General features: G+C 43.8%; 1 protein-coding gene across 1 annotated transcript; it reads right to left on the bottom strand.

Moving 5' to 3' along the window:
* Positions 1–13965: 13965 nt before the first annotated feature.
* LOC142157963 (lymphocyte antigen 6E-like) lies at positions 13966–17760 on the bottom strand. The gene is made up of 3 exons (XM_075211464.1): positions 17706–17760; positions 14656–14775; positions 13966–14168 (listed from the first exon to the last, which is right to left on the bottom strand). Exons 1-3 carry the CDS (start codon positions 17758–17760, stop codon positions 13966–13968), a joined length of 378 nt encoding a protein of 125 aa, XP_075067565.1.
* Between the last annotated feature and the right edge of the window lie 4580 nt (positions 17761–22340).

Raw genomic sequence — 22340 nt, 5'->3', positions numbered from 1 at the left:
TGGATGGTAATCCCCTGGTTGGGGGTCGAATACTCGCTAAGACTCCATTGGTTCGCTTATCCGAGGCGCTCTCCATACTGAAGAGCTCACATTCTTTCTGATCACCTGTCCCTCCGCTCCTTTGATTCTGGGGTATCCGTGGCTGCAAAGTCATAATCCCCTTATTAATTGGAAAAGGGGGGAGATCATCCGCTGGAGTCCAGAGTGCTCTTCCTCATGTCTGACCCTACCACTCAGAACTCTACAGTCTAGTCTAGAATTGTTGCCTGCACCTTACCTGGACTTCAGTGATGTGTTCTGTAAACAGAAGGCTGACTCTCTCCCACCTCATTGGGACTATGACTGCACTATCGATCTTGTACCAGGTTCAAAATTGCCCAAAGGGCGTCTGTATTCCTTGTCTGCCCCAGAGACTCACGCTATGGAGAAGTACGTAGAAGAAAATCTAAAGAAAGGATTTATCCATCTCTCCAAATCACCAGTAGGTGCCGGATGTTTATTCGTGGCCAAAAAAGATGGCAGTCTGAGAACCTGCATCGACTACCGTGGCCTGAATAAAATCACAGTTATAAACACTTACCCGCTGCCCTTGATTTCTGTTTGTTTCACCAGCTCAAGTCAGCCACCATATTCTCTAAGATCGAACTGCGGAATGCTTATAATCTCATCCGCATCAGACAGGGAAACGAGTGGAAGATGGCCTTTAATACCCTCTCTGGGCATTATGAATATCTCGTGATGCCATTTGGATTGTGCAACGCCCCGGCAGTATTTCAAGATCTCATCAATGACGTCTTACGTGAATTCATGGGTAAAACCATGGTGGTTTACTTGAACGATATTTTAATTTACTCTCTGTCCTTGTCTCAGCACCGCCAACAGGTTCCGGAAGTTCTGGAGAAGTTACGCCAAAACCACGCCTAAGCGAAATTGGAGAATTGCGGGTTTGAGGTCTCCAGGCTGGCCTTCTTAGGTTATATTATTTCTTCATCCGGTTTCTCCATGGACCCCAGTAAAGTTCAAGCAAGTCAGGACTGGGTCCTTCCTACAAACCTCAAGGCAATTCAAAGATTCCTTGGCTTCGCCAATTATTATCGGATGTTCATAAGCTCATTTTCTTCCCTGGTGGCTCCTATCACTGCCCTCACCCGGAAGGTTGCAGACACGGCTAATTGGTCTTCAGAAGCCTGGGCGAGCTTTACTGCCCTTAAAGCCGCCTTCACATCTGCACCTGTTCTCAGGCATCCAGACCCTGGGCTCCCGTTTATTGTGGATGTGGACGCCTCAGATGTAGGAGGGGGTGCCATTCTTTCTCAAAGAGATCCACAAAGCAAAAAATTGCATCCATGTGCATATCTGTCCAGAAAATTCTCGCCTTCTGAAATTAATTATGATTTCGGGAATCGTGAATTGTTGGCCATCAAGAGGGCCCTCGAAGAGTGTCGGCATTGGTTAGAAGGAGCAACCCATGTTATGACAATCTTCACTGACCACAAGAACCTTCAGTATATTCAGACCGCCAAAGCTCTAAATCCTCGGCAGGCCGGCTGGGCTTTGTTTTTCACCCGGTTCAACTTTCTCATCACTTACCATCCAGGATCAAAGAATACTAAGGCTGACTATCTGTTCTGGCGCTTTATGGCGTGCCATTCTCAGCCTCCTGACCCACAACCTATTATTCCTTCCACCTCTATTCATATCGTTCTAACCCAAGATCTTCGGGCCACACTCTGGGCCACTTCCAGAAGATTGCTCCAGCTCAGACTCCTGCTAATAAATTGTTTGTTCCGGTTCATCTGAGGAAGTCTGTCCTTATTGAATGTCACGATAATCGCTCAGCAGGTCATCCTGGAATCCATAGGACCATAGAATTACTTTCCCGCTGGCTTTGGTGGCCCACCTTGTCTTCTGATGTGGAAAGGTACGTCCGCGCCTGCCCAGAATGCGCCAGGAACAAATTCTCCGGAATCCGTTCTCCTGGTCAACTGCTACACTTGCCAACTCCAAGCAGGCCTTGGACCCATATTTCTATGGACTTTATAGTCGACCTCCCATTGTCCTCAGGTCATAACACCAGTTGGGTAGTCGTTAATCGATTCAGCAAGATGGCACACTTTGTTCCCTTACCCAAGTTTCCGGTTGCCAGAAGTTTGGCCACCTTATTCATCACTCATATCTTCCGTCTCCACGGCCTCCCAGAGGACATCGTCTCGGACCGAGGGTCCCAGTTCATTGCACAGTTTTGGAGGTCTTTCTGCAATTCCCTCGGAATCAAGATCAGTTTGTCCTCAGCTTACCACCCTCAGTCAAATGGTCAGACGGAAAGAATCAATCAATCCCTGGAGCAGTTCCTGCGCATTTATGTTTCCAAGTACCATGATAACTGGTCCTCTCTCTTACCCTGGGCAGATTTTTCTTATAACAATACTTGCCATTCTGCAACACGTACCTCCTCGTTCTTCTGCAATCTCGGGTTTCACCCGAAAGCTAACTCTTTTTCTTCTGCTGTTACAGTTGGTGATTCTGGGACACCTACTATTAAATCCCGGTTGAAGTCCGTCTGTCAAGCCTCCCTCAGATCCAAAACCTTCGCTGACGGTCATCATTGTCCGTGTTCATTAAAAGTGGGGGATCAGGTCTGGTTGTCCACACGAAACATGAAATTGAGGCAACCCTGCAGGAAACTAGGGCCCCGATACATTGGACCATTTTCAATTGAGAAAAGGATGTTATGTGCGTATTGTCGCTAACCAATAACGATTGTCGAACCTCGAGTTGTGTTTCCAAAGCACAGAGATTTATTCGCAAATAATAGAATATATATATATGCTCAAGCGAAGTAATAGTAAATACAGCCGTTATTTATCGCAGGCGCTCTGGATCCAGTGCAGTCATTTAATCCTGAAGTCTGGGGACAAGATGTCTGCCCTCTGGATCACAAGCTGCTGCTTATATACACAATCACATACAGTAATACAATGAAGATGGAATAGCTTGCATCTATTGGTCCAGGTCTCAGGAAGGTCCAAGGGGTCGTCATCATTGGCCAGTTCATACAAAGGAATCCAAAGGAGGGGGTCATCTCAGCAGGGGGTATGCTCTGCTCTTCCCGCCAAGATTCCTTAGTCTTAAGTAGTTCATAATTCCCTATCATTCATAACTTGTGTATACACTCTGCGATTCCCTCGCAGAGTGAACCAAACAGTAGGATATGTGACAAGGTTCATTATGATACCACTCATGATGTTATTCCTTCAACCCGTTCCGTGTATTTCACTAATATGCATGTAACTCTGATATAACATATAAATACTACTATATTTCGACATAACTGACTATGTGTTGCAACTACCATTAATGTGTACTATTTTATAAGTATGCGTGTTTGTGCGAATGTATGGTAAAAAACCGATTACTGTTGCTGCCACGTGTAGTGGATGCGTATGCCCTTTCACGCCGTAGCGTGCCCTTGTACGCCGTAGCGTACCGTACGCATCTTTTCAGACAAAGACAACCAAGTTTGCTAGACTTTAATTGAAATGACTTTATCCAATTTGCTGACTTCGACAGTTCCACCCTTTGATAGTGTAATAAACTATCACCCAATCACCGTTTCAAGTTCAGGATTATACAATACTTCTCCACAGACCATGATCTCGGTATCTGGTACCACCCTTTCAGTCTCTTTCTCAGTGTTACTCTTATGAGACCGTTTTCCACACTTCAACACAGTAGGAACACATTTGACAACTAAACCAATTGCTAAGATGACACCCAGTATAAGGAGTAGGAGCTTTCCTACACTCGCAATCATTTCCTGTACCCACTCCCCCAGACCGGAGAACCATTTTGCTGGGTTCAACCATGAGATCCAACCCGCCACCTTTTCCCCGACCTCATATAACGAAGAATTATGGCTCTTTCGAAATTCCCATTTCAGCTGTAAAATTTCATCCATCTTCCGGTCTATAACCTCTTTAGGGTCATCCGTATTATTAGTAATGTACGTGCAACATTTGACACCGAACTGGATGGCCAGTGTCACACAGTACCCACCAGTAATAGAGGTGAGATAATTTAGTACCAGTCTATGTTGCACCAACTCTTTCTTGTACGCTTGTAGCTCCCTTCCAGTATACCTGAAAGTGTCATCATACATCTCGGTGATATTATCTATTAATTTAGCTAGGTCTTGGATATATTTAAAGTTTAATGTTCCCCGAGCGGTCCTGGTGAGTTCTAGAGCAACCATAACTTGGAAACCAGCAGTTTCACTAATCAATTTTGTAGCTATGGGTTCCTCACCAGGAATCATATTTCTCTTGCCACGGTGTTCATACTGTGTGTGTATGTATGGTGGTGATGTAGTCTTGTGAATACCAACCATTTCTTCATGAGTAACAGTCATGATTTCAGGAACCAGTTTAGCTAAGAAACACAAGCCCTTGGAACTCTGAGTCACCCAGGAATAAGCTTTTCTTCCACAAACAAAATACACATCCTCAGGGAGAACATAAGGAACAGTATGCCCATGAATTATATCACACAGAGTTTTGATAAAACTACCCATGCCTAGTGTCTCCATCTGCTCTAGACACGTGTCGGCATTAATGACATTTTCACATTTATCTGTAGAGACTTTTCCAATGGATACCTTCTTATGTTTGGTTATACGCCCTAACTTGTGACTTCCATCAACATTCCTGCCTAGTAGTGACCTTGTGAGTCTTCCTCTAAAATGAGTGTGGCGAGCCATTTTCTGATCTGATAGGTCAGCCTCCCAATTCTCCAGGCGCTTTGCATGAGATATGTTTAGGCACAGCAAAGATCTGCCTATGGAGTATTGTAGAAGCGTCAGACTAGGGGACCTAGTGTTATTGTACCTCCCTACTATGGGCCTCCCACCCCTTAATTCGAGTACTTCGGATATGTTTAGCGGGAATGGCACTAGTCCTATGTTATGCTGCCCTTGAGGCACGTGAGAGCACACCCAACACTCGGTTTGGTTTAGCACCTTACCCACCAGGGAGTGATAATCCTCCAAAGGATGCCCGCCTATATTCAGAGTACTGGGGGACTGGCATCGTTGGATGCATCTCTCTTCAACTAGGGAGTCGCAGAACTTGCAGATACAATACTCATCAGACAATAGCCCCTCACACTGCCTCCGAGTTCCTGAGCTAGCAGACCTTTTCATAACCCCTGGACCAAGTTTGCTAATGGGCTGCTCAGAGTATCCTATTAACTTTTCTTCGGCCTCCATTTCATCCGTATCACTCCCAGAACTCTCCTCCGTCCTCCATCCTCCCTAGAATGTCCTAGAAAAAGTAAAAACAAGGAAAATCCTGGAACAAAAGAAAAACAAAAACCGCCACTCCATCGCTGGAAAGATAGTTCTGAGGCAACGTCTCTGGTTCAGGTGTCTCAACTGCAGGCTTTATGTCTCCCGGAACAGGCTCACAAGTGACAGCTCTATGTCGTCGGTCTGAGTTTTGTCTTGCACTTTCTCCGGATTATGGACTCTCCTGCAGTGGGTGGAATGGACCCAAGTGTCTCTCTCTGCAACCTTCAGTGATGTAGTACTGGTCAGCAGCACTTGGTACGGGCCTTCCCAACGGTCTGTTAAACAACCTGAACGTAAGAAATTGCGGATCATAACATAGTCTCCAGGTTCAACATCATGACAGTTCGTCTCTGGCATACCAGGTGACAGCATTTTTAGGTTTTTTTGTTGTTGTTTCAGCTGTCTACTCATTCTTATAAGATATTGTACAGTCACTTCATTATTACACTTTAAGTCGTCTTGTGGACTCACGATCAAATGAGGTTGTCGTCCGAACAGTATCTCAAAGGGGGACAGATTAAGAGGAGGTCTAGGAGTGGTTCGAATGCTATGGAGGACCAACGGCAAAGCCTCAGGCCATGCCAACCCAGTTTCAGCCATTATCTTACCCAGTTTGTTCTTGATAGTACCGTTTACTCTCTCCACCTTACCACTGGCTTGTGGTCGGTAAGGGGTGTGAAGTCGGCTACTGATTCCCATGAGTTTACACATATTTTGGAAGATATCACCAGTAAAATGGGTACCCCTATCACTTTCAATGATTCTAGGGATACCGAACCTACACACAAAGTCTTGTACAATTTTCTTTGCAGTGAACACAGCAGTATTAGTGGCTGCCGGATATGCTACTACCCAACCGGAAAACACATCAATACACACTAACACATACTTTAGATTCCTGCACGGTGGTAATTGGATATAGTCAATTTGTATTACCTGATAAGGTCCGTCTGTAGGAGGGATGTGGGATGGCTCAGTTGGAATAGTTTTCCCAACATTTTTCCTCAAACAAGTAAGACATGACATTGCTTTCTTACCAGCCTGAGAGGAAAATCCAGGAGCACACCAGTATGCTCTCACCAGTTTGCACATACCTTCTTTACCCAGGTGAGTCAGGCCGTGTGCTGCTTCAGCCAGGCTTGGATAGTATGTTCGGGGAGCTACAGGCTTACCTTGTCCATCCCTCCTGAGGACTCTTGACCACATCCCTTCGCCTTCCAGACCGCCTTTTCCTGCAGGGAACACAAATCTTGCATTTCAATTAATTTCTGCATGTCTAATGTCTGAAAAACCATCATAGTCTCGGTCGATACAGTCATGGGTTGCCCTGCTGCCCATTTAGCAGCTTTGTCTGCCCTGTTGTTGCCCAATGACACTGGGTCTTCTTCAAAGGTATGGGCTTTGCACTTTATGACGGCTACTGTTCTGGGTAACTGTATCGCTGTCAAAAGTCCTTTTATGTGTTGTGAGTGTGCCACTGGCGTACCTGCTGCTGTCGTGAAGTTTCTAAGACGCCAAAGGGCCCCAAAATCGTGCACTGCCCCGAAGGCGTACCTAGAGTCAGTATATATATTGGCTGATTTACCCTCTGCCAATTCACACGCTCTCTTTAGTGCTACTAGTTCCGCCACCTGGGCTGAGTGAGGTGGACCAAGTGGTTCAGCTTCTACCACATCCTGATCGTCTACAACAGTGTAACCAGTACATAGCTCTCCTGTCTCTGTCTGTCTATGGCAACTTCCGTCTGTATAAAACGTAAAATCTACATTTTCTAAGGGGGTGTCACGTATGTCGGGCCTTGCAGTAAAGGTCTGATTCAGGTGTTCCATACAGTCATGCGTGTCCGTATTCTTGCCTAACTCATCATCAACCAGGGTCTCCTCACCTCCCACCCTTTGTGTCTCTAGAGACACATACGGAAGGTATGTAGCTGGATTTAAGGTGCTACATCGTTTGATGGTGATGTTTGAGGGTGCCATCAGGGCTAGTTCCCACTTTGTGAATCTAGCTGAAGAAACATGTCTGGTTTGGGCTGAATTTAACAGAGCTGATACAGCATGGGGTGTATAGATGGTTGAATTATGTCCTAATACTACATCCTCGCTCTTACTTACTAGAAAGGCCGTTGCTGCTACACTTCTGAGACATGTTGGGAGTGATCTTGCCACATTGTCTAATTGTGCACTGTAGTATGCTACCGGTCTGCTAGCGTCACCATGTTTCTGTGCAAAGACACCTGCTGCACAGCCATCAGCTTCTGTACAAAATAGCTCAAAAGGCTTTTCATAATCAGGTATTCCCAATGCCGGTGCTCTGGTCAGACTATCTTTAAGATTAAAGAACGCTTGCTCTGACTCTTCTGTGTGTACAACACGTTCTGGTTTTGAGGAAGAGACTAGCTCCTGCAATGGTAATGCCAGAATAGAAAAACCTGGGATCCAGGACCTACAGTATCCACACATCCCCAAGAAAGTACGAATCTGCTTCTGGCTCTGCGGCAGAGTCATGTGTTGTATGGCCTCAATCCTGTCGGTTGTCAGGTGTCTTAGCCCCTTAGTGAGGCAGTGTCCTAAGTATTTGACCTTAGTCTGACATGGCTGTAATTTATCCTTTGCCACCTTGTGCCCTGTTTGTGAAAGATGAAGCAACAACAATTTAGTATCATGTAAACATGACGTAAAAGAATCAGAGCACAACAACAAATAGTCCACATATTGAATTAGAACAGACCCATTGTGGGGTTGAAAGGATTGCAAACAGTCATGTAAGGCTTGGGAGAAAATACTGGGGCTGTCAATGAACCCCTGGGGTAGTCTGGTCCATGTGTATTGCACTCCCCTGTAGGAGAATGCAAAAAGGTTTTGGCAGTCAGGGTGAAGAGGGACTGAGAAGAAAGCAGAACATAGATCAATGACAGTAAAATGACTGGCAGACGGTGGAATCTGCATGAGGATGACAGCTGGATTCGGCACTACAGGGAATTGGCTCTCAACAACTTTGTTAATTCCCCTTAAGTCCTGGACTAATCTATAGCCTCTCCCTCCACTCTTCTTCACAGGGAAAATGTGACTATTTGCTGTACTGGCTGTACGAATTAAAATCCCTTGTTGTATCAGTCTTTCAATAACAGGATATACCCCTAGTTCCACATCTGGTTTTAATGGATACTGTGGGATTTTTGGAGCTATCCTACCACTTTTTAGATTGACCATGACAGGGGCTACATTTGCCATCAGTCCAGTGTCCTGTCCATCTCTGGTCCATAGGGAACCTGGTATTTACAGCAACATCCCCTTTACTTGAGATGGACTTTGTTCTATAACAGGAGAGTGTAACATTAACCTTTGAGGGGTGTCCAATATGTCCTGTACCTCATGTGCAACCTTCTCGGGTATATCTAGGAACACACCATCTGAAGTACAGTATATGACACATCCTATTTTACATAGCAAGTCTCTCCCTAGCAAGTTAGTAGGAGCCGTTGCAGCTAAGAGAAACGAATGCTTAGTATGCAGAGGGCCGATAGTAACTTCAGCGGGTTTAGTTAGAGGATAATGTAACACTTTTCTTGTTACCCCCATAGCTGGAATAGTTTTACTGGTCACCTGTAGATTGAAAGGAGAGGTTATCACAGATCGGGCCGCCCCTGTATCTACAAGAAAGGTTTGTTTCCTACCAGCTATGTCAACTATCATTGTTGGTTCTTCACTCTGACTCTCAGTTAACCGCACTGGCTGTAGACTACAGGTATGACCTGACCCCTAGCGCTGACTATCATTTTCTTGCGCAGCATTTGCTGCTATAATATGCGCGGGTAGCTGTGTGTTCTCTTGCCTATGTGTGTTTCTCCATGGAGGATACCTATATGATTCCCCCCTTGATGTTTCTTTCCTTGCTTCTGGACAGAATCTCCTTATGTGTCCCTCTTTCTTACAGCGAAAACATACCATGACCTTTTTACTTGAGTTATATGCTTGGTATGATTGTGGTTGTGTGTGTATTCCTTCTAAAGCCTGAATACTCACCGTCATCAACCTATCACCTTTCTCTTCTTTCTTTCTAAAGATATTTTTGTCATGTTCCACAGCAGACTCCCTAAGAGAGTCTACTGTGATACCTCTCCAGTTAGGTAATGAGGTTTGTACTCTGGTTTTTAAATTTTTCCTAAGACCATCCATTAACACTCCTACAGCTACTTCCCTGTGATGTGGATCCTCTCTTATGTCAGTTACTCCGGTAAAGTGAGTTATTGATGCTAGCGCCCTAGAAAAATAGTCTGCTGCTGTTTCACTATCCTTTTGCTTAATGGTGAAAATCTTGCTCCAATTTACCACTACTGGAAAATAGATGGTTAAGTGTTTGACAATTTGTGCTATATTTTTTCGGTTAATCTCATCAGTCAAGGTGTCATCTTCCTCCAACAAACAATCTTCAATAAATTTTTGTATGTTAGTATTGGGAGGAAGACACGCCCTCAACACTACACGCCAATCCTTATTGGTTGGTTCGTGGGCATTTCCTAAGTCTTTAACAAATTTCTGACACTTTGCCAACTCTTTTCTAGGATCAGGGAATTCAGTCATAATGGAACGTAATTCTGATCTAGTCCAGGGACAATGCATTGTAACATTTCTTAAAGGAACTACACCATCCTTATCCGGTTTCCCATTGGGAACTGATATTGTGCGGACTGGGAACGCACCCTCTGGTTCACTGACTTCAGGGGACACTACAGGATTTGCTGGTTCTAGATTTAGAACGCTTTCACTCCTAGTAATCACGCTACTCTCACCTATCTCAGCCATTTTCTCATACTTGCGCTGAGCCTCTAGTACACTAACAGCATGGGCAATGGCCAAAATCACAGTGGGTTCATCTTCATTTTCAGATACACTTGATTGAAACTGGCTTAAAACAGGATACAACTTAGCAATTTTTCTATTTTCAGTTTTAACAACGGCTGTACTTACCCCTCCCGCCACATAAGGTGGCGGGGGCGCGCTTGCGCTGAGTTCGCCACGCTTCTCAACGGTTACATCCGCCTTGCACGCGCTTTTCGCCACGCCTACTTCCGGTTTGCATTCGCTGCTCTGCCACGTCTTTCCTTCCATTTGCCACAATTTTAAACAATCATTATGTCTATTTCTCTTTTTCGTTGACTTAATCAACCATATTTTATCTTTTACATTATTTAGTACCTCTGAACAAAAACTTCCTATTGTTGGGAAAGGCCTATCACAATCTTTGGTCATCTTGACCCACGTGTCGCAATACGCAGTTGCGTATGCACCATATTTCTTAAACATAAGATACCTAGCTGACCCCAACGGTCCTTCCTTAAGCAGCACAACATCAACCATCTCTAGCGTTTGCTTCGCACCCATTGTGAAAACAACCTATTTCTCAACGCTACGCAAAAAGACTTTTTACCTGTTCTCCTTTCAAACAGAACTTACTAGAGATTTTTATCCGTGAACGGTTTCACAGGCTACGCCCACACACCTCCTAACCCAGAAATATCACTATGGACAACAGAAATATCAGCTCCTCGATATCCTGGCTCTCCACAAAATTCTGTTGAGTATTACTGAACTGGTAGTACCGGAGTTTTATACCCGTTTGTACCAGCGTAATTCCTCTCAGCCGTTCAACCCAAGTCACCAGCACGGTTGCAAAACCATGTGGTCCGATCGCACCGCTTAGCAATACTAACTATCGCTAAACCTTGCGATTGCCCTTGGGGAGAAAGTTTCCAAAAGCTTTTTAACTGTTCTCTTTTCAAACAGGGCTTTTGTTGCCAGTATACCTGCCTTGTATACTACCTCGGTTGCAAGCCCACCTCGTCAAGCGGCAACCGATATCCCTGTCTTTTTGACAGTAAATCAACTTTCACTTCAAAATCATACAATCACCAAACACATACACCTAAGTTTTCTGCGCAGAAAATCAACAATGTTCCCAACAACAGTAATAGTGTTTCAGAGACTTTCACAAGTGATTAATACTATGCATGTATCGCTATCAAATTGATTGTTTAACCACGTGGCAAATCTACCGGAAGTTCGCGTACGCACAAAAGGAAATACACATACGCTGAGCAATGCCATACAGTTAAAACGCACAATGACAGTAAAAAGAAACAGTTTTCTCTTTTGTCCCTAGGTTCTAGTTAGCGTGCCCTAGATAATGCAAAACGGACATTCGGTTTCGCAACACAGAGTAAAATTCAGGTTTTGAACACCATGCGTTCTTACCCGTTTATGACGCGTCTCCACCCTTTGTTGAGGAACCGAAATCCGTTGGTCTTGCGTATCGTCGGCAACGAAACCTCCAAAGCTCACGAGCCCCCAAATTGTTATGTGCGTATTGTAGCTAACCAATAACGATTGTCGAACCTCGAGTTGTGTTTCCAAAGCAGAGAGATTTATTCGCAAATAATAGAATATATATATATGCTCAAGCGAAGTAATAGTAAATACAGCCGTTATTTATCGCAGGTGCTCTGGATCCAGTGCAGTCATTCAATCCTGAAGTCTGGGGACAAGATGTCTGCCCTCTGGATCACAAGCTACTGCTTATATACACAATCACATACAGTAATACAATGAAGATGGAATAGCTTGCATCTATTGGTCCAGGTCTCAGGAAGGTCCAAGGGGTCGTCATCATTGGCCAGTTCATACAAAGGAATCCAAAGGAGGGGGTCATCTCAGCAGGGGGTATGCTCTGCTCTTCCCGCCAAGATTCCTTAGTCTTAAGTAGTTCATAATTCCCTATCATTCATAACTTGTGTATGCACTCTGCGATTCCCTCGCAGAGTGAACCAAACAGTAGGATATGTGACAAGGTTCATTATGATACCACTCATGATGTTATTCCTTCAACCCGTTCCGTGTATTTCACTAATATGCATGTAACTCTGATATAACATATAAATACTACTATATTTCGACATAACTGACTATATGTTGCAACTACCATTAATGTGTACTATTTTATAAGTATGCGTGTTTGTGCGAATGTATGGTAAAAGACCGATTACTGTTGCTGCCACGTGTAGTGGATGCGTACGCCCTTTCACGCCGTAGCGTGCCCTTGTACGTCGTAGCACCTTGTACGCATCTTTTCAGACAAAGACAACCAAGTTTGCTAGACTTTAATTGAAATGACTTTATCCAATTTGCTGACTTCGACAAGGATAAACCCAGTGGCGTTGAGGCTTAAACCACCACCTTCTTTAAAAATACCCTGCACATTCCATTGCTCTCTTCTGAAAAAAGCTGTCTCTCCTAGCACGTTCAATCGGCCTTCTACAAATAGGCCTCGGCCTCTTCTTGTGAATGGAGATCGTGAGTTTACCGTTGAAAAAATTCTGGACTCAAGGAAAGTTCAAGGTCAGGTCCAGTTCTTAGTTCATTGGAAGGGTTGCAGCCCAGAAGAGCAATGTTGGATACAACAGAAGCGTCTCCATGCTGAGAGACTCGTAAAGGAATTCTTTAAGAAATTTCCCACGAAACCAGGGTGTCGGGGGTACTGTCACGAGCCGCGGCAGTACGCTGTATCCTGGCGTGATCTAGCAGCCGGGCGTGTGCTCTAGTTTCTATGCTCTCTTATTATTCTTTGGGATTATCCTTGTGGCATAGATGTAGGAGGGTGAAGGGACATCCTCCAACTCCAGGGGGAGCTCTCATATTTATATTTTTATACATGCTTCCTGGTTTATGTTATTACCTAGCTAGTAATCAATTAGCAGCCTCCTGAGGCTGATTGTCAGCCCTGCCCTTCTGTGTCCTGATTAGCTCGTAGTACTATTTAAGGCAGTGAGGTCGGAGCCTCACTGCAGGTTATAGTGTTCTGTTCACAGTACTGCTGCCTGCTTCTGAGCCCTGTTGGTGTTTAACCTCTGATTTTTCCCTCGTGTATGACCTCTGCCTGTTCCTGGATTCTGAATATTTGCCTTTGACCTTGATCTTTTGCCTGCACCTGGATTTTGAATATTTGCCTGTGACCCTGATTTTTTGTCTGTACTCGGATTCTTGACATTTGCCTGTGACCCTTATCCAGCTAGCACCTGTCATCTCCACCTGTGCTTTGCCACTCCGCAGAGCTCTGACTGGACCCTACTCCGTGTATTACCTCCGGTACCTGTGCGCCGCCGTGTGGACATGAACTTGTTCTACACCGAGTGTAAGTCCTGGGGGTATCCGAGTACCTGTGAGCGCTTCTAGTCTCTACGGGAAAGGCAGCTGTGTAATAGAATTGTATTATGATCATGTCCAGTGGTCAGGTCATGGTGAGGAGGTACAACACCCTATGTAATCTTGGTTTAATCTGTGGTATATATATTATACATGCACTTGCCCATCAGTAATGTGTACCTGGAAATATATTGAAATTGTGACACTGTGCTCTAATGTCCATTGCTGGGAACTGAACTAAAACCTCAGTGAAGACAAGGGATGAGCAGTGTGTTCGTCCAGATGACATGAGTTTGAAGAACATATACATAACATAAGATCTATTATACCATTTGTACGATTTAATAGGTTGACATAGTGCAATAAAAGAATCATATAACAATTAATTTGATTAAACAATCTTCCGCTTTCTTAGGTCATTTCTCACATGAGTGAGTTTTTAAGTAAGATGAATCCCAGAGCCAGGATGATGGCTGTAAAGCTGTATTTTATGTTGGTACCACCGCTGGTGTTGCACAGGTCTGTGGTGCAGCAGGACACGGAAGCTGAAACAACGCTGATGCCGGAGTTGACCGGAGTGCAGGATAATGAACAAGATTTGCTGATGGAGGTAACAGAATATCCACCTGCAGCAGAGAAAACATTGAATTAACCAACAGTTAGACAAGACATCACGAGGACTAAACCATCACCCTCCAGGAACTGAGGTTTTAATGTTCTTATATCAACAGTACTTCTAATTATGCCTCATAGATGTTAGTTTTCCTTGAACACAAGGGTGGTTATTATATCACTAAATTACATTAAATAGGTCTGATATCCCTCACTCCTAAATCATACAACCATACAGCTATAGCTAAATCGAGCTATATTTTAAAGCTGAAAAGTTTAATGAAATTGGTCGTTATCAAGTTGCCGAGGTTCAATATTACGTGGTTGGAGGATGGATATAAAGTTGTAGGAGGGTGGATATAATGTGCCAGGGGGTTGCACTGTGATGTGAAGTTGACACTTTTGTATATCAATTATAAAAATAAGACACTTGACATTATGAAGCAGTAACTCCTGAACACATTGCTTTTCTGCAGTATAAAGTTTATGTGAATCTCTTACTGATTCCAGCTGATCCCACGGTCGTCTCGCAGTATGTCTCACCGCCTGTGCAGGTTGACGCTGTTTGACAGTTGGCATTGCTGGACTGACCCGCGCATGTGTAACATTGCAGGGAGACGGCTGTGGGTGAAAGGGAACATTTTACAATCTCTGTATGATAAATGAATCTGTGCAATGCGCATATTGTAATCTACAATTGTGTTGCTCTGCACTCATCCTTCCTACACCCACCTAAGCACCCGCGTCGCTTCTTCAAGGGATGCACCAATCTGTGCTTGTTTCCTGGGAGAGCATGCATGCGTTATGGCGCATGCCTGATGACGCCACAAGTGTGTCTTATTTAAACTTGCTTGTTCTAATTCTAGGCACCTGACCTACAGGCTTTCTGAGTGTAATAACACATAAATCCTTGTTGTGTCGCTATTGTCTGATTACTCATTAATGACTTGTCTCCTCCTTTGGACTACACAAGTGACTCTGACCACAGCTGGGATCTCTCCCTCCTATACTGTGCTGCCTGTCCTGACTCTTGGGGCTAGATTTACTAAGCTGCGGGTTTGAAAAAGTGGAGATGTTGCCTATAGCAACCAATCAGATTCTAGTTTTCATTTATTTAGTACTTTCTACAAAATGACAGCTAGAATCTGATTGGTTGCTATAGGCAACATCACCACTTTTTCAAACCCGCAGCTTAGTAAATCTAGCCCTTGGTCTTTTCTCGTCCTTGTTTTATTATTCTTCCCTGTCTTTTCCCTTGTCAGCTATTGCCTAGTGAGAATAGTCTGATATTGTTTTTTTCTACATATGAAATCAATTGTAATGACACAATTTGCAGCAAGTCAGCCACTGGTTCCAGACGGACATAAGTATAAGGAGAACGTATTTTATCTTGTCACTATGGAAACTCTTTTCCCAGACTGTGCTCTTGTCTGGTGGTTGGTTCCAGACTCTCAAATCAGGGGAACTAGCAGTATGACCAGTGAATTATTCTTGGTGTAATCTATTCCTCACCAATCAGTGGTTAAACCATACTTGCCAACATTTTTTTTTCTTTTTCCGGGAGATGCCGGCTGGGACGTGGGCGGGGCTGCGAAATCGCGTCATTTTGGCCCCGCCCCAGTGACGGAATGACGCAAATCGCATCATTTTACAGCGGGGGCGGGGCTAAACGCCGCGATTCCGGGTGAATCGCGGCGTTTAAACTGAAATTTTCCCCCTTCCTATCAGGGAGATTGCCACACTCGTCCGGGAGACTCTCGCAAAATGCGGGAGTCTCCCGGACAATCCGGGAGAGTTGGCAAGTATGGGTTAAACAGATCGGGTTGTGTGTCATTCAGTGCAGAATCACCAGGGACATTACAGACACACTCAACAGCCCGATTGTTTGAGTGTCTTTGTGTCCCTGTGATTGTGTACACACAAGGAAGGCTGTATGTTAATGTACACACAGATCCCCACCCAACATTAGCCGGTCTGTAACTGCTCAAAATGCCCTCAGGCTCACAAGTGTGGCCTAAAAGGAAAAGTATTGCAAAATATTCATCTTGTTACATATTAGGATGTGAAATTCCCTTTCTTGAGGACACAATCCTAAACCAACTGCACCGCACAGCAGACTTAATGCCAGCCCTTGTCCCAGGTCTATTCATAGACTATAAGCTCTGTGTAATGTGTATAAACACAGCATGGAACAGGGACACAAAAGTGAACCTGTAAGATTGTATCACTGGTGAAACTACACTCACATCTAGTGTGATCGTACTACACACATTGTATCTGGTTACACAAATGTATTTATCACCTTTTTATAGAAGTGTAATAAGCTGATCTGAATTCAGTAATGTTGTTTTATATCAATTCTTTTTCACATATCTGCCCAGGATAAAACAGAATATAAACGTGTGCGGTTAATGGGTCCTGCTGGTAATTATGAGATGATAATTATTATGTGATGCAGACTCTGTGTTCAATAGATCAGTGTGGCCAGTAACCAACATATACAATTCCTTATACCTTCCTACTTTTATAAATGCAAAATCGGGACAAATCCTGTGACACTCCAGGTGTTGTGAAACTACAAGCCCCAGCATGCTTTGCCAGCTATCAGCTGGTTATCTACTGGCAAAGCATGCTGGGGCTTGTAGTTTCACAACACCTGGAGTGTCAGAGGTTAGCCATCACTGACCTAAACACTCCCACATTCCAACCAACAATGCCCACTTTTGACAGAGCTCTGAACACTTCATTGCAAGTTCTGCCCCTTTCAAGGACCGCAAATCGTAACTCTCCCCCCCCCTCCCCCCTGAAATTGGGATAGTTGGGGTTGTAAAAATTCTTAGGGGCCATTTATAAAAACACCTTAAATGTTAATGTCTGTACAATCTGCCCCTTTAAGCGGGTATCAGCAAGACCTGCAGCGCCACATTTAATAAAGATAAAATAGTTCCGTTCAGGCAGCGAGTGCCAGTGACATTATTTAGGATATATGCAAAATTCCATTCAAACTGTGTCTTTATTATTAGCTAATGGGCAAATTCCATTAAGCTTCTATCTAACTACACAAGAACTATTACTGTGCACCAAGAACGAAAAATGATATAACTAATGCAATATTAATATTTTGGTGCAGACATGTATTGTAGTTATTGTTGTATACAGAGGTACACTGGAATATACAATGATTTAGTAATTCTACATGGCATATGCTCATTGCCTCTCTATACAAACATCCATTCATCAATTTTCTTACTGGGAGAAAGAGGCACTTAGACACCAAGGGTAAGATTTATCACACCTTCTAAAAAGAAAAAGTGGGGATGTTGCCTATAGCAACCAAACAGATTCTAGCTGTCATTTTGTAGAATGTACTAAATAAATGACAGCTACAATCTGATTGGTTGCTATAGGCAACATCTCCACTTTTTCAAACCCGCAGTTTAGTAAATCTAGCCCTTTAGAGTGTAAGATTAGCTGAGCGGGCAGAATGAGCTTTAGAGGAGGAAATATTGGCGATGACCAGCCATGGATCTGCAGACCAGGTGTGCTCTTACCTGTCCCTACGCAGAGGGCTATCAGCAGAAGGACGCTTGTGATGGAAGCTGTCATTTTCAGGTGCAGGAGAGGTGTTGTGACCTCCTAGGCTCACAGCTCATTATATATACATCTCTGAGTGTTTGGGCAGCTGTGTTTCCATGCCCAACCACTTCATCATGTCCCAAACACAGACATTGATGTATGGATGATGTACTGCACCATTGTTCAGTAGGAGTGTCAGAAAAGGAAACTGCGCTTAGCTTACAAGCAAACTAATATAGACACACGCTATATAATAGCTGCCTGTTATCTTGGTCTGTTGCCTGTAACAAACATTATCCGTCGCTGAGATTCATTCTCTTTGCTTTGCAACCTGACAACTTGTATGTATCATATTTCATACAGACATGTACAGAATGTAGCTGAACTGTATCCTGTGAATATAAAGTAGAAAATACACTTCTGATGCTTTCAGATATTACAGGAACTGGACCAGTTTTCCTTTATATCCCAAAATGGCGACGTCTAACATCCAGCATCCTCAAATTTGTACCATAAGAGAACCCTAATACTCTAATATCTTTATAATGTATATTATACAGTGATTTCTAATATCCTTATCCCTTAATATTCCAATACACATATAGTTTACATATAGTCTATGTGTTGCTTGTTGTTACTATGCATAGACTTGTTTGTATGATCTATATAGATGCTTTTATGTGTTTTCCTAATAAAAAAAAATTGCATTTGTTGTTGTCTTTGCATTATTAAAACCAGCCTAGTATATTTGACAAGGGCCCCATTACAATGAGCTGTGCTGGGGCCCCAACAATCTTTGGTACGGCACTGATGCAAAATAACACCTCTTACTATAAACCGTGCTTCAAAAGGGGGTAATTAACCCGTTCCAACCACTATTGGTTCGTGTCTGATGCCCCCACATGCGGGAGGAGGAAGGGGGACACCGCAGAGCTTTACCTGATGATGATGATTGGGGTCGCCAGCTCTAGGTGGCAGCTTCTGATTGGGTGATTGTGAATTCACCTCTGAAGCTGATAGGTGCTTTCTGCATTGATCGTGTATCTGTTACAGGAAAATTCATATATTCATTCATATGCCTGAGGGAGCATTATATCTGCTGTAATATATCAAGCCTAGTAGCCAAGGTGTTTTTTACTATCAAAACAAATGCTAACAAACTTGTCTTGTACTTGTCACCTAGTTGTGTAGATGTGGGTGTATGTTTGCCTGACGTAAGCCTGGCACATATGCTGTAAGGCATACTTGCCAACTCTCCCGGAATGTCCGGGAGACTCCCGAAATTCGGGTCCATCTCACAGACTCCCCGGAGAGCAGGCAAATTTCCCGCATCCCGCTACTGCCGTCTTGCTACTGCGGTGCATCACGTCATTTTGGCCCCGTCCCCCGCAACAAAACAACATTTCCATCGCGAAGGCGGGGCCAAAATGATGTGTTTGGCCGCGCCTCGCACCCTCCTGCCTTCCAGTAACGCCCCTCTCCCAGAAATAACTTGCCCAAAGTAAGTAAGTATGATGTAAGGTAGAGAGCTCAGCGCATCCTGGGCAGGTACCCGGGGGCCCAGCGGACAAGGGGGCCTGAGGCAGGACTCCTATAAAAAACACACAAAAATAAATTTAAAAAAACCTTATCTTTTGCGGTCACCTGACCGTTCCATCCGGCTCCCTCCCTGGTCCCCTCTTCCGTGCTACGCTCGCAGTGAATGTCGGGCGTAATGATGTCATCAAGCCCGACATTCACTGCGAGCACAGCACGGAGGAGCGCGGAACAGCGACGAAGAACAGAAGTGGATTCGTCTCGAAGAACAGGGCGATTGAAAAGTAAGTTAAGGGAGATTTGAAAAAAGGAGTGATATATATGTATATATATATAAACATGACAATTGATATACTCTGGCGCTATCTACCACATCGGTAAGTATCAAAAATAAAAATGCACAACACTGTATAATATCAGGTGTAATAATCAATAGTCCACAGTCACTTCACTCATGTGTGAGTGGCAGCCACGTGTAAGCCTGTATCCAGATGGTCAATCCAGAAGAAAATAGTCACTAGAACAAAGCACAGGCAGGGCGCCTCATAGTGTAATACCAGGATAATAAAGGACAGAATGTGTATATATATGCGTACCGTCAGGTAAAGATGTATGATCTTGAATCGAGTGGATCCTCTTTGAGAACTGTAACTCTGGATCTCAACTCAGGAACAATTGAGGAATGTGGAAAAAGGCAAACATAGCATAATATTGTAATGCAAAGAGTAATGCACCACGTGAAACTGGAAACACCACAGAATATTAGAAGGGTGTAATATTCAATATTCACCAGGGTATATGTATTATATCTAGCCCAGAGAAACCACACACCACTTTTATGTGTGAGCAATAAATCATATGCGTACCAGAGATTTGAGCATAATAGCCAGAAGATGTTTCCTTGTAGGCAGCTGTATCCTAGTACAGAGACACTCCTCCAACGGCGGTATAATAAAATGGAAGAGGATACAATGTAAAAAGCGATACAAATTTAATAAAAAGAGTAAACACTGAACTCACATATAGTTCACCGGGTACAGCTGATCAACAATAAGGCTCAACGCGTTTCGTCTTGATCATCACAAGACTTCCTCAGGAGCATAGAATCCCTTTCACAACTATGCCAATTAAGTTGATTCCTTTGCATGTGAATAGACTAATTTCAGAAAGCATTGTATTTGCCTTTCCAATATCAAACAAGGTCATCATTATATGGCGTTCTTCCCAGAATCTATCTTGTCCACCAACACTCAACCCTCAAAGGTAAACTCTTTTAACAAACCTTTTTCTCTTCGGCTGACTCTTAAGTGTCAATGGGTTGCCGTTTTAATCCACAACAAAGTTCCGTTCAGTGCCCAGTGGGGAAGTTTATCATTGAAGTAGGAAATCTGTGTCACCCGACACAAACACAGTGTTCATGGAAATATGCCATGTGATCCTCAACTACAAGAACTGCTTCACAAGGTATTCACCTAGAGCAGTCCCCTTTCCAAGGAACTAGTTGCGCTCCACAGTATTCAGTTTCCCTCAGTTGATAACACTACTGCCAATGGAGTGGGCAGAACACGGAAGGAGGTAGTGAGCAGCCTAGATGGTAACAGAAGAGTCAATAACAGAGAACCGGACTGGCAAGGGTTAATGTAGATCATAAAACAAGCCAAGGTCAGGAGCAGGAGAAGATATCAATTTAGTTTAGCAAGCCAGGGGTCAGTGCAGGTAGAGACAAATGCAGATACATTTAACAAGTCAAGGTCAGGGGCAAGTGAAGACAGCAATTCTGTTTAACAATCCAGATGTAAGGGAAGGTAGAGATAGATGTAGATCCATTTAACAAGCCAAGGTGTGGAGCAGGAGAAGACCGCAATCTGGGTCAAACACTGAGAGACAGAATCAGGTGAGGAAACAAAGGCTCACTAGGTCAAACAGGAGTTATCACCAGCATTGGTGAACAACAGGAATGGGTTTAGAAAGCCAGAGGAACCCTTGAGGGGTTTCAAGGTGATTAGCTGTGCAAGTGCAGCAAGTGATTAGGAGCAAGTAGACAGCTGACACTGCCTAGTAAGTAGCTGAGAAGACACTGACTGACTGTGTTGGCTGCAATAGAAGGAGAGGACACTGATGCTGTTACTAGACAACCAGTCTTGCAGGTAGCAGCGTACATCTTGCAGCAATATATGACACCAGGGCTCCCTCCTTATGGGAATCGGAAGCCAGCAACTAATCCGGCGTGCAGCGGTGATCACCATATTTCTTAACACACTGGAAGCTTCCATTCCACTCTGTTCTATCTAAGGCCACCTTAGATAAACATGTGCAAGGCCACCTTAGATAAACATACGCAAGGCCACCCTTTTCTAGGAGGTGACTTGAATGTGATGTTGGAATCTAAATTTGATAAATCACATCCTTCTGAAAGTTTTTTGGGTGATCCTACATTAAGGGTTGTTAAGAAAGTCTACTCTTTTGCTTGAAAAGGACACACTGGTCCAGATCGGTAGAGGAAACTGTCTGACCATTCCAAATGTGTTTGTAATAATAATGATAACAAGACACAATCCAAATGAATAATAATTGTAATAAAACACCATTGGAATGGCCAGTAAGCCTCCTCTGTCTGTCTCTCAGCCATTTGCCACCACCACACGGTTGCTGTGTATGCTGTCATATTCAGTACCTAGCAGATAATTGGTGGTTGGTGCTGCCATTCACCAATCAGAGTGTCAGGAAGCTGCCTACTGGTTATCTACGGTGTCCCAAAACAGCCAATTCTGATTTTCAGCACTCTGGGAGAATTAAAGTAGAGTAAGTAATTTATCTGGATCATCACCAGAGATTTTCGAATGGTACATCCGCCAATCCAAGTGCAGATTTGGGCTTAGCTCTGACTTTACAATGACTATGGAAAAAATCAACCCCTAGGTATTTAAGGGAGGATGTGGTGTGTCCTTTCTGGGGTAGGGCAGCTCAACTAAATTTGGCCAAGAAACAGATAAACATATCTAAGCAATCAGTTGGAGTCACCTACTATCCTATACTGGTAAGGCTAAACTAATAAAATGGTCTCTTTGTCTAGG

This window comes from Mixophyes fleayi, chromosome 5, assembly GCF_038048845.1.
Source record: "Mixophyes fleayi isolate aMixFle1 chromosome 5, aMixFle1.hap1, whole genome shotgun sequence".
In the NCBI taxonomy this organism is placed as follows: Eukaryota; Metazoa; Chordata; class Amphibia; order Anura; family Limnodynastidae; genus Mixophyes; species Mixophyes fleayi.
The sequence above is the reverse complement of the archived record's forward strand: the minus strand, read 5'-3'. Positions and strand labels throughout refer to the sequence as shown.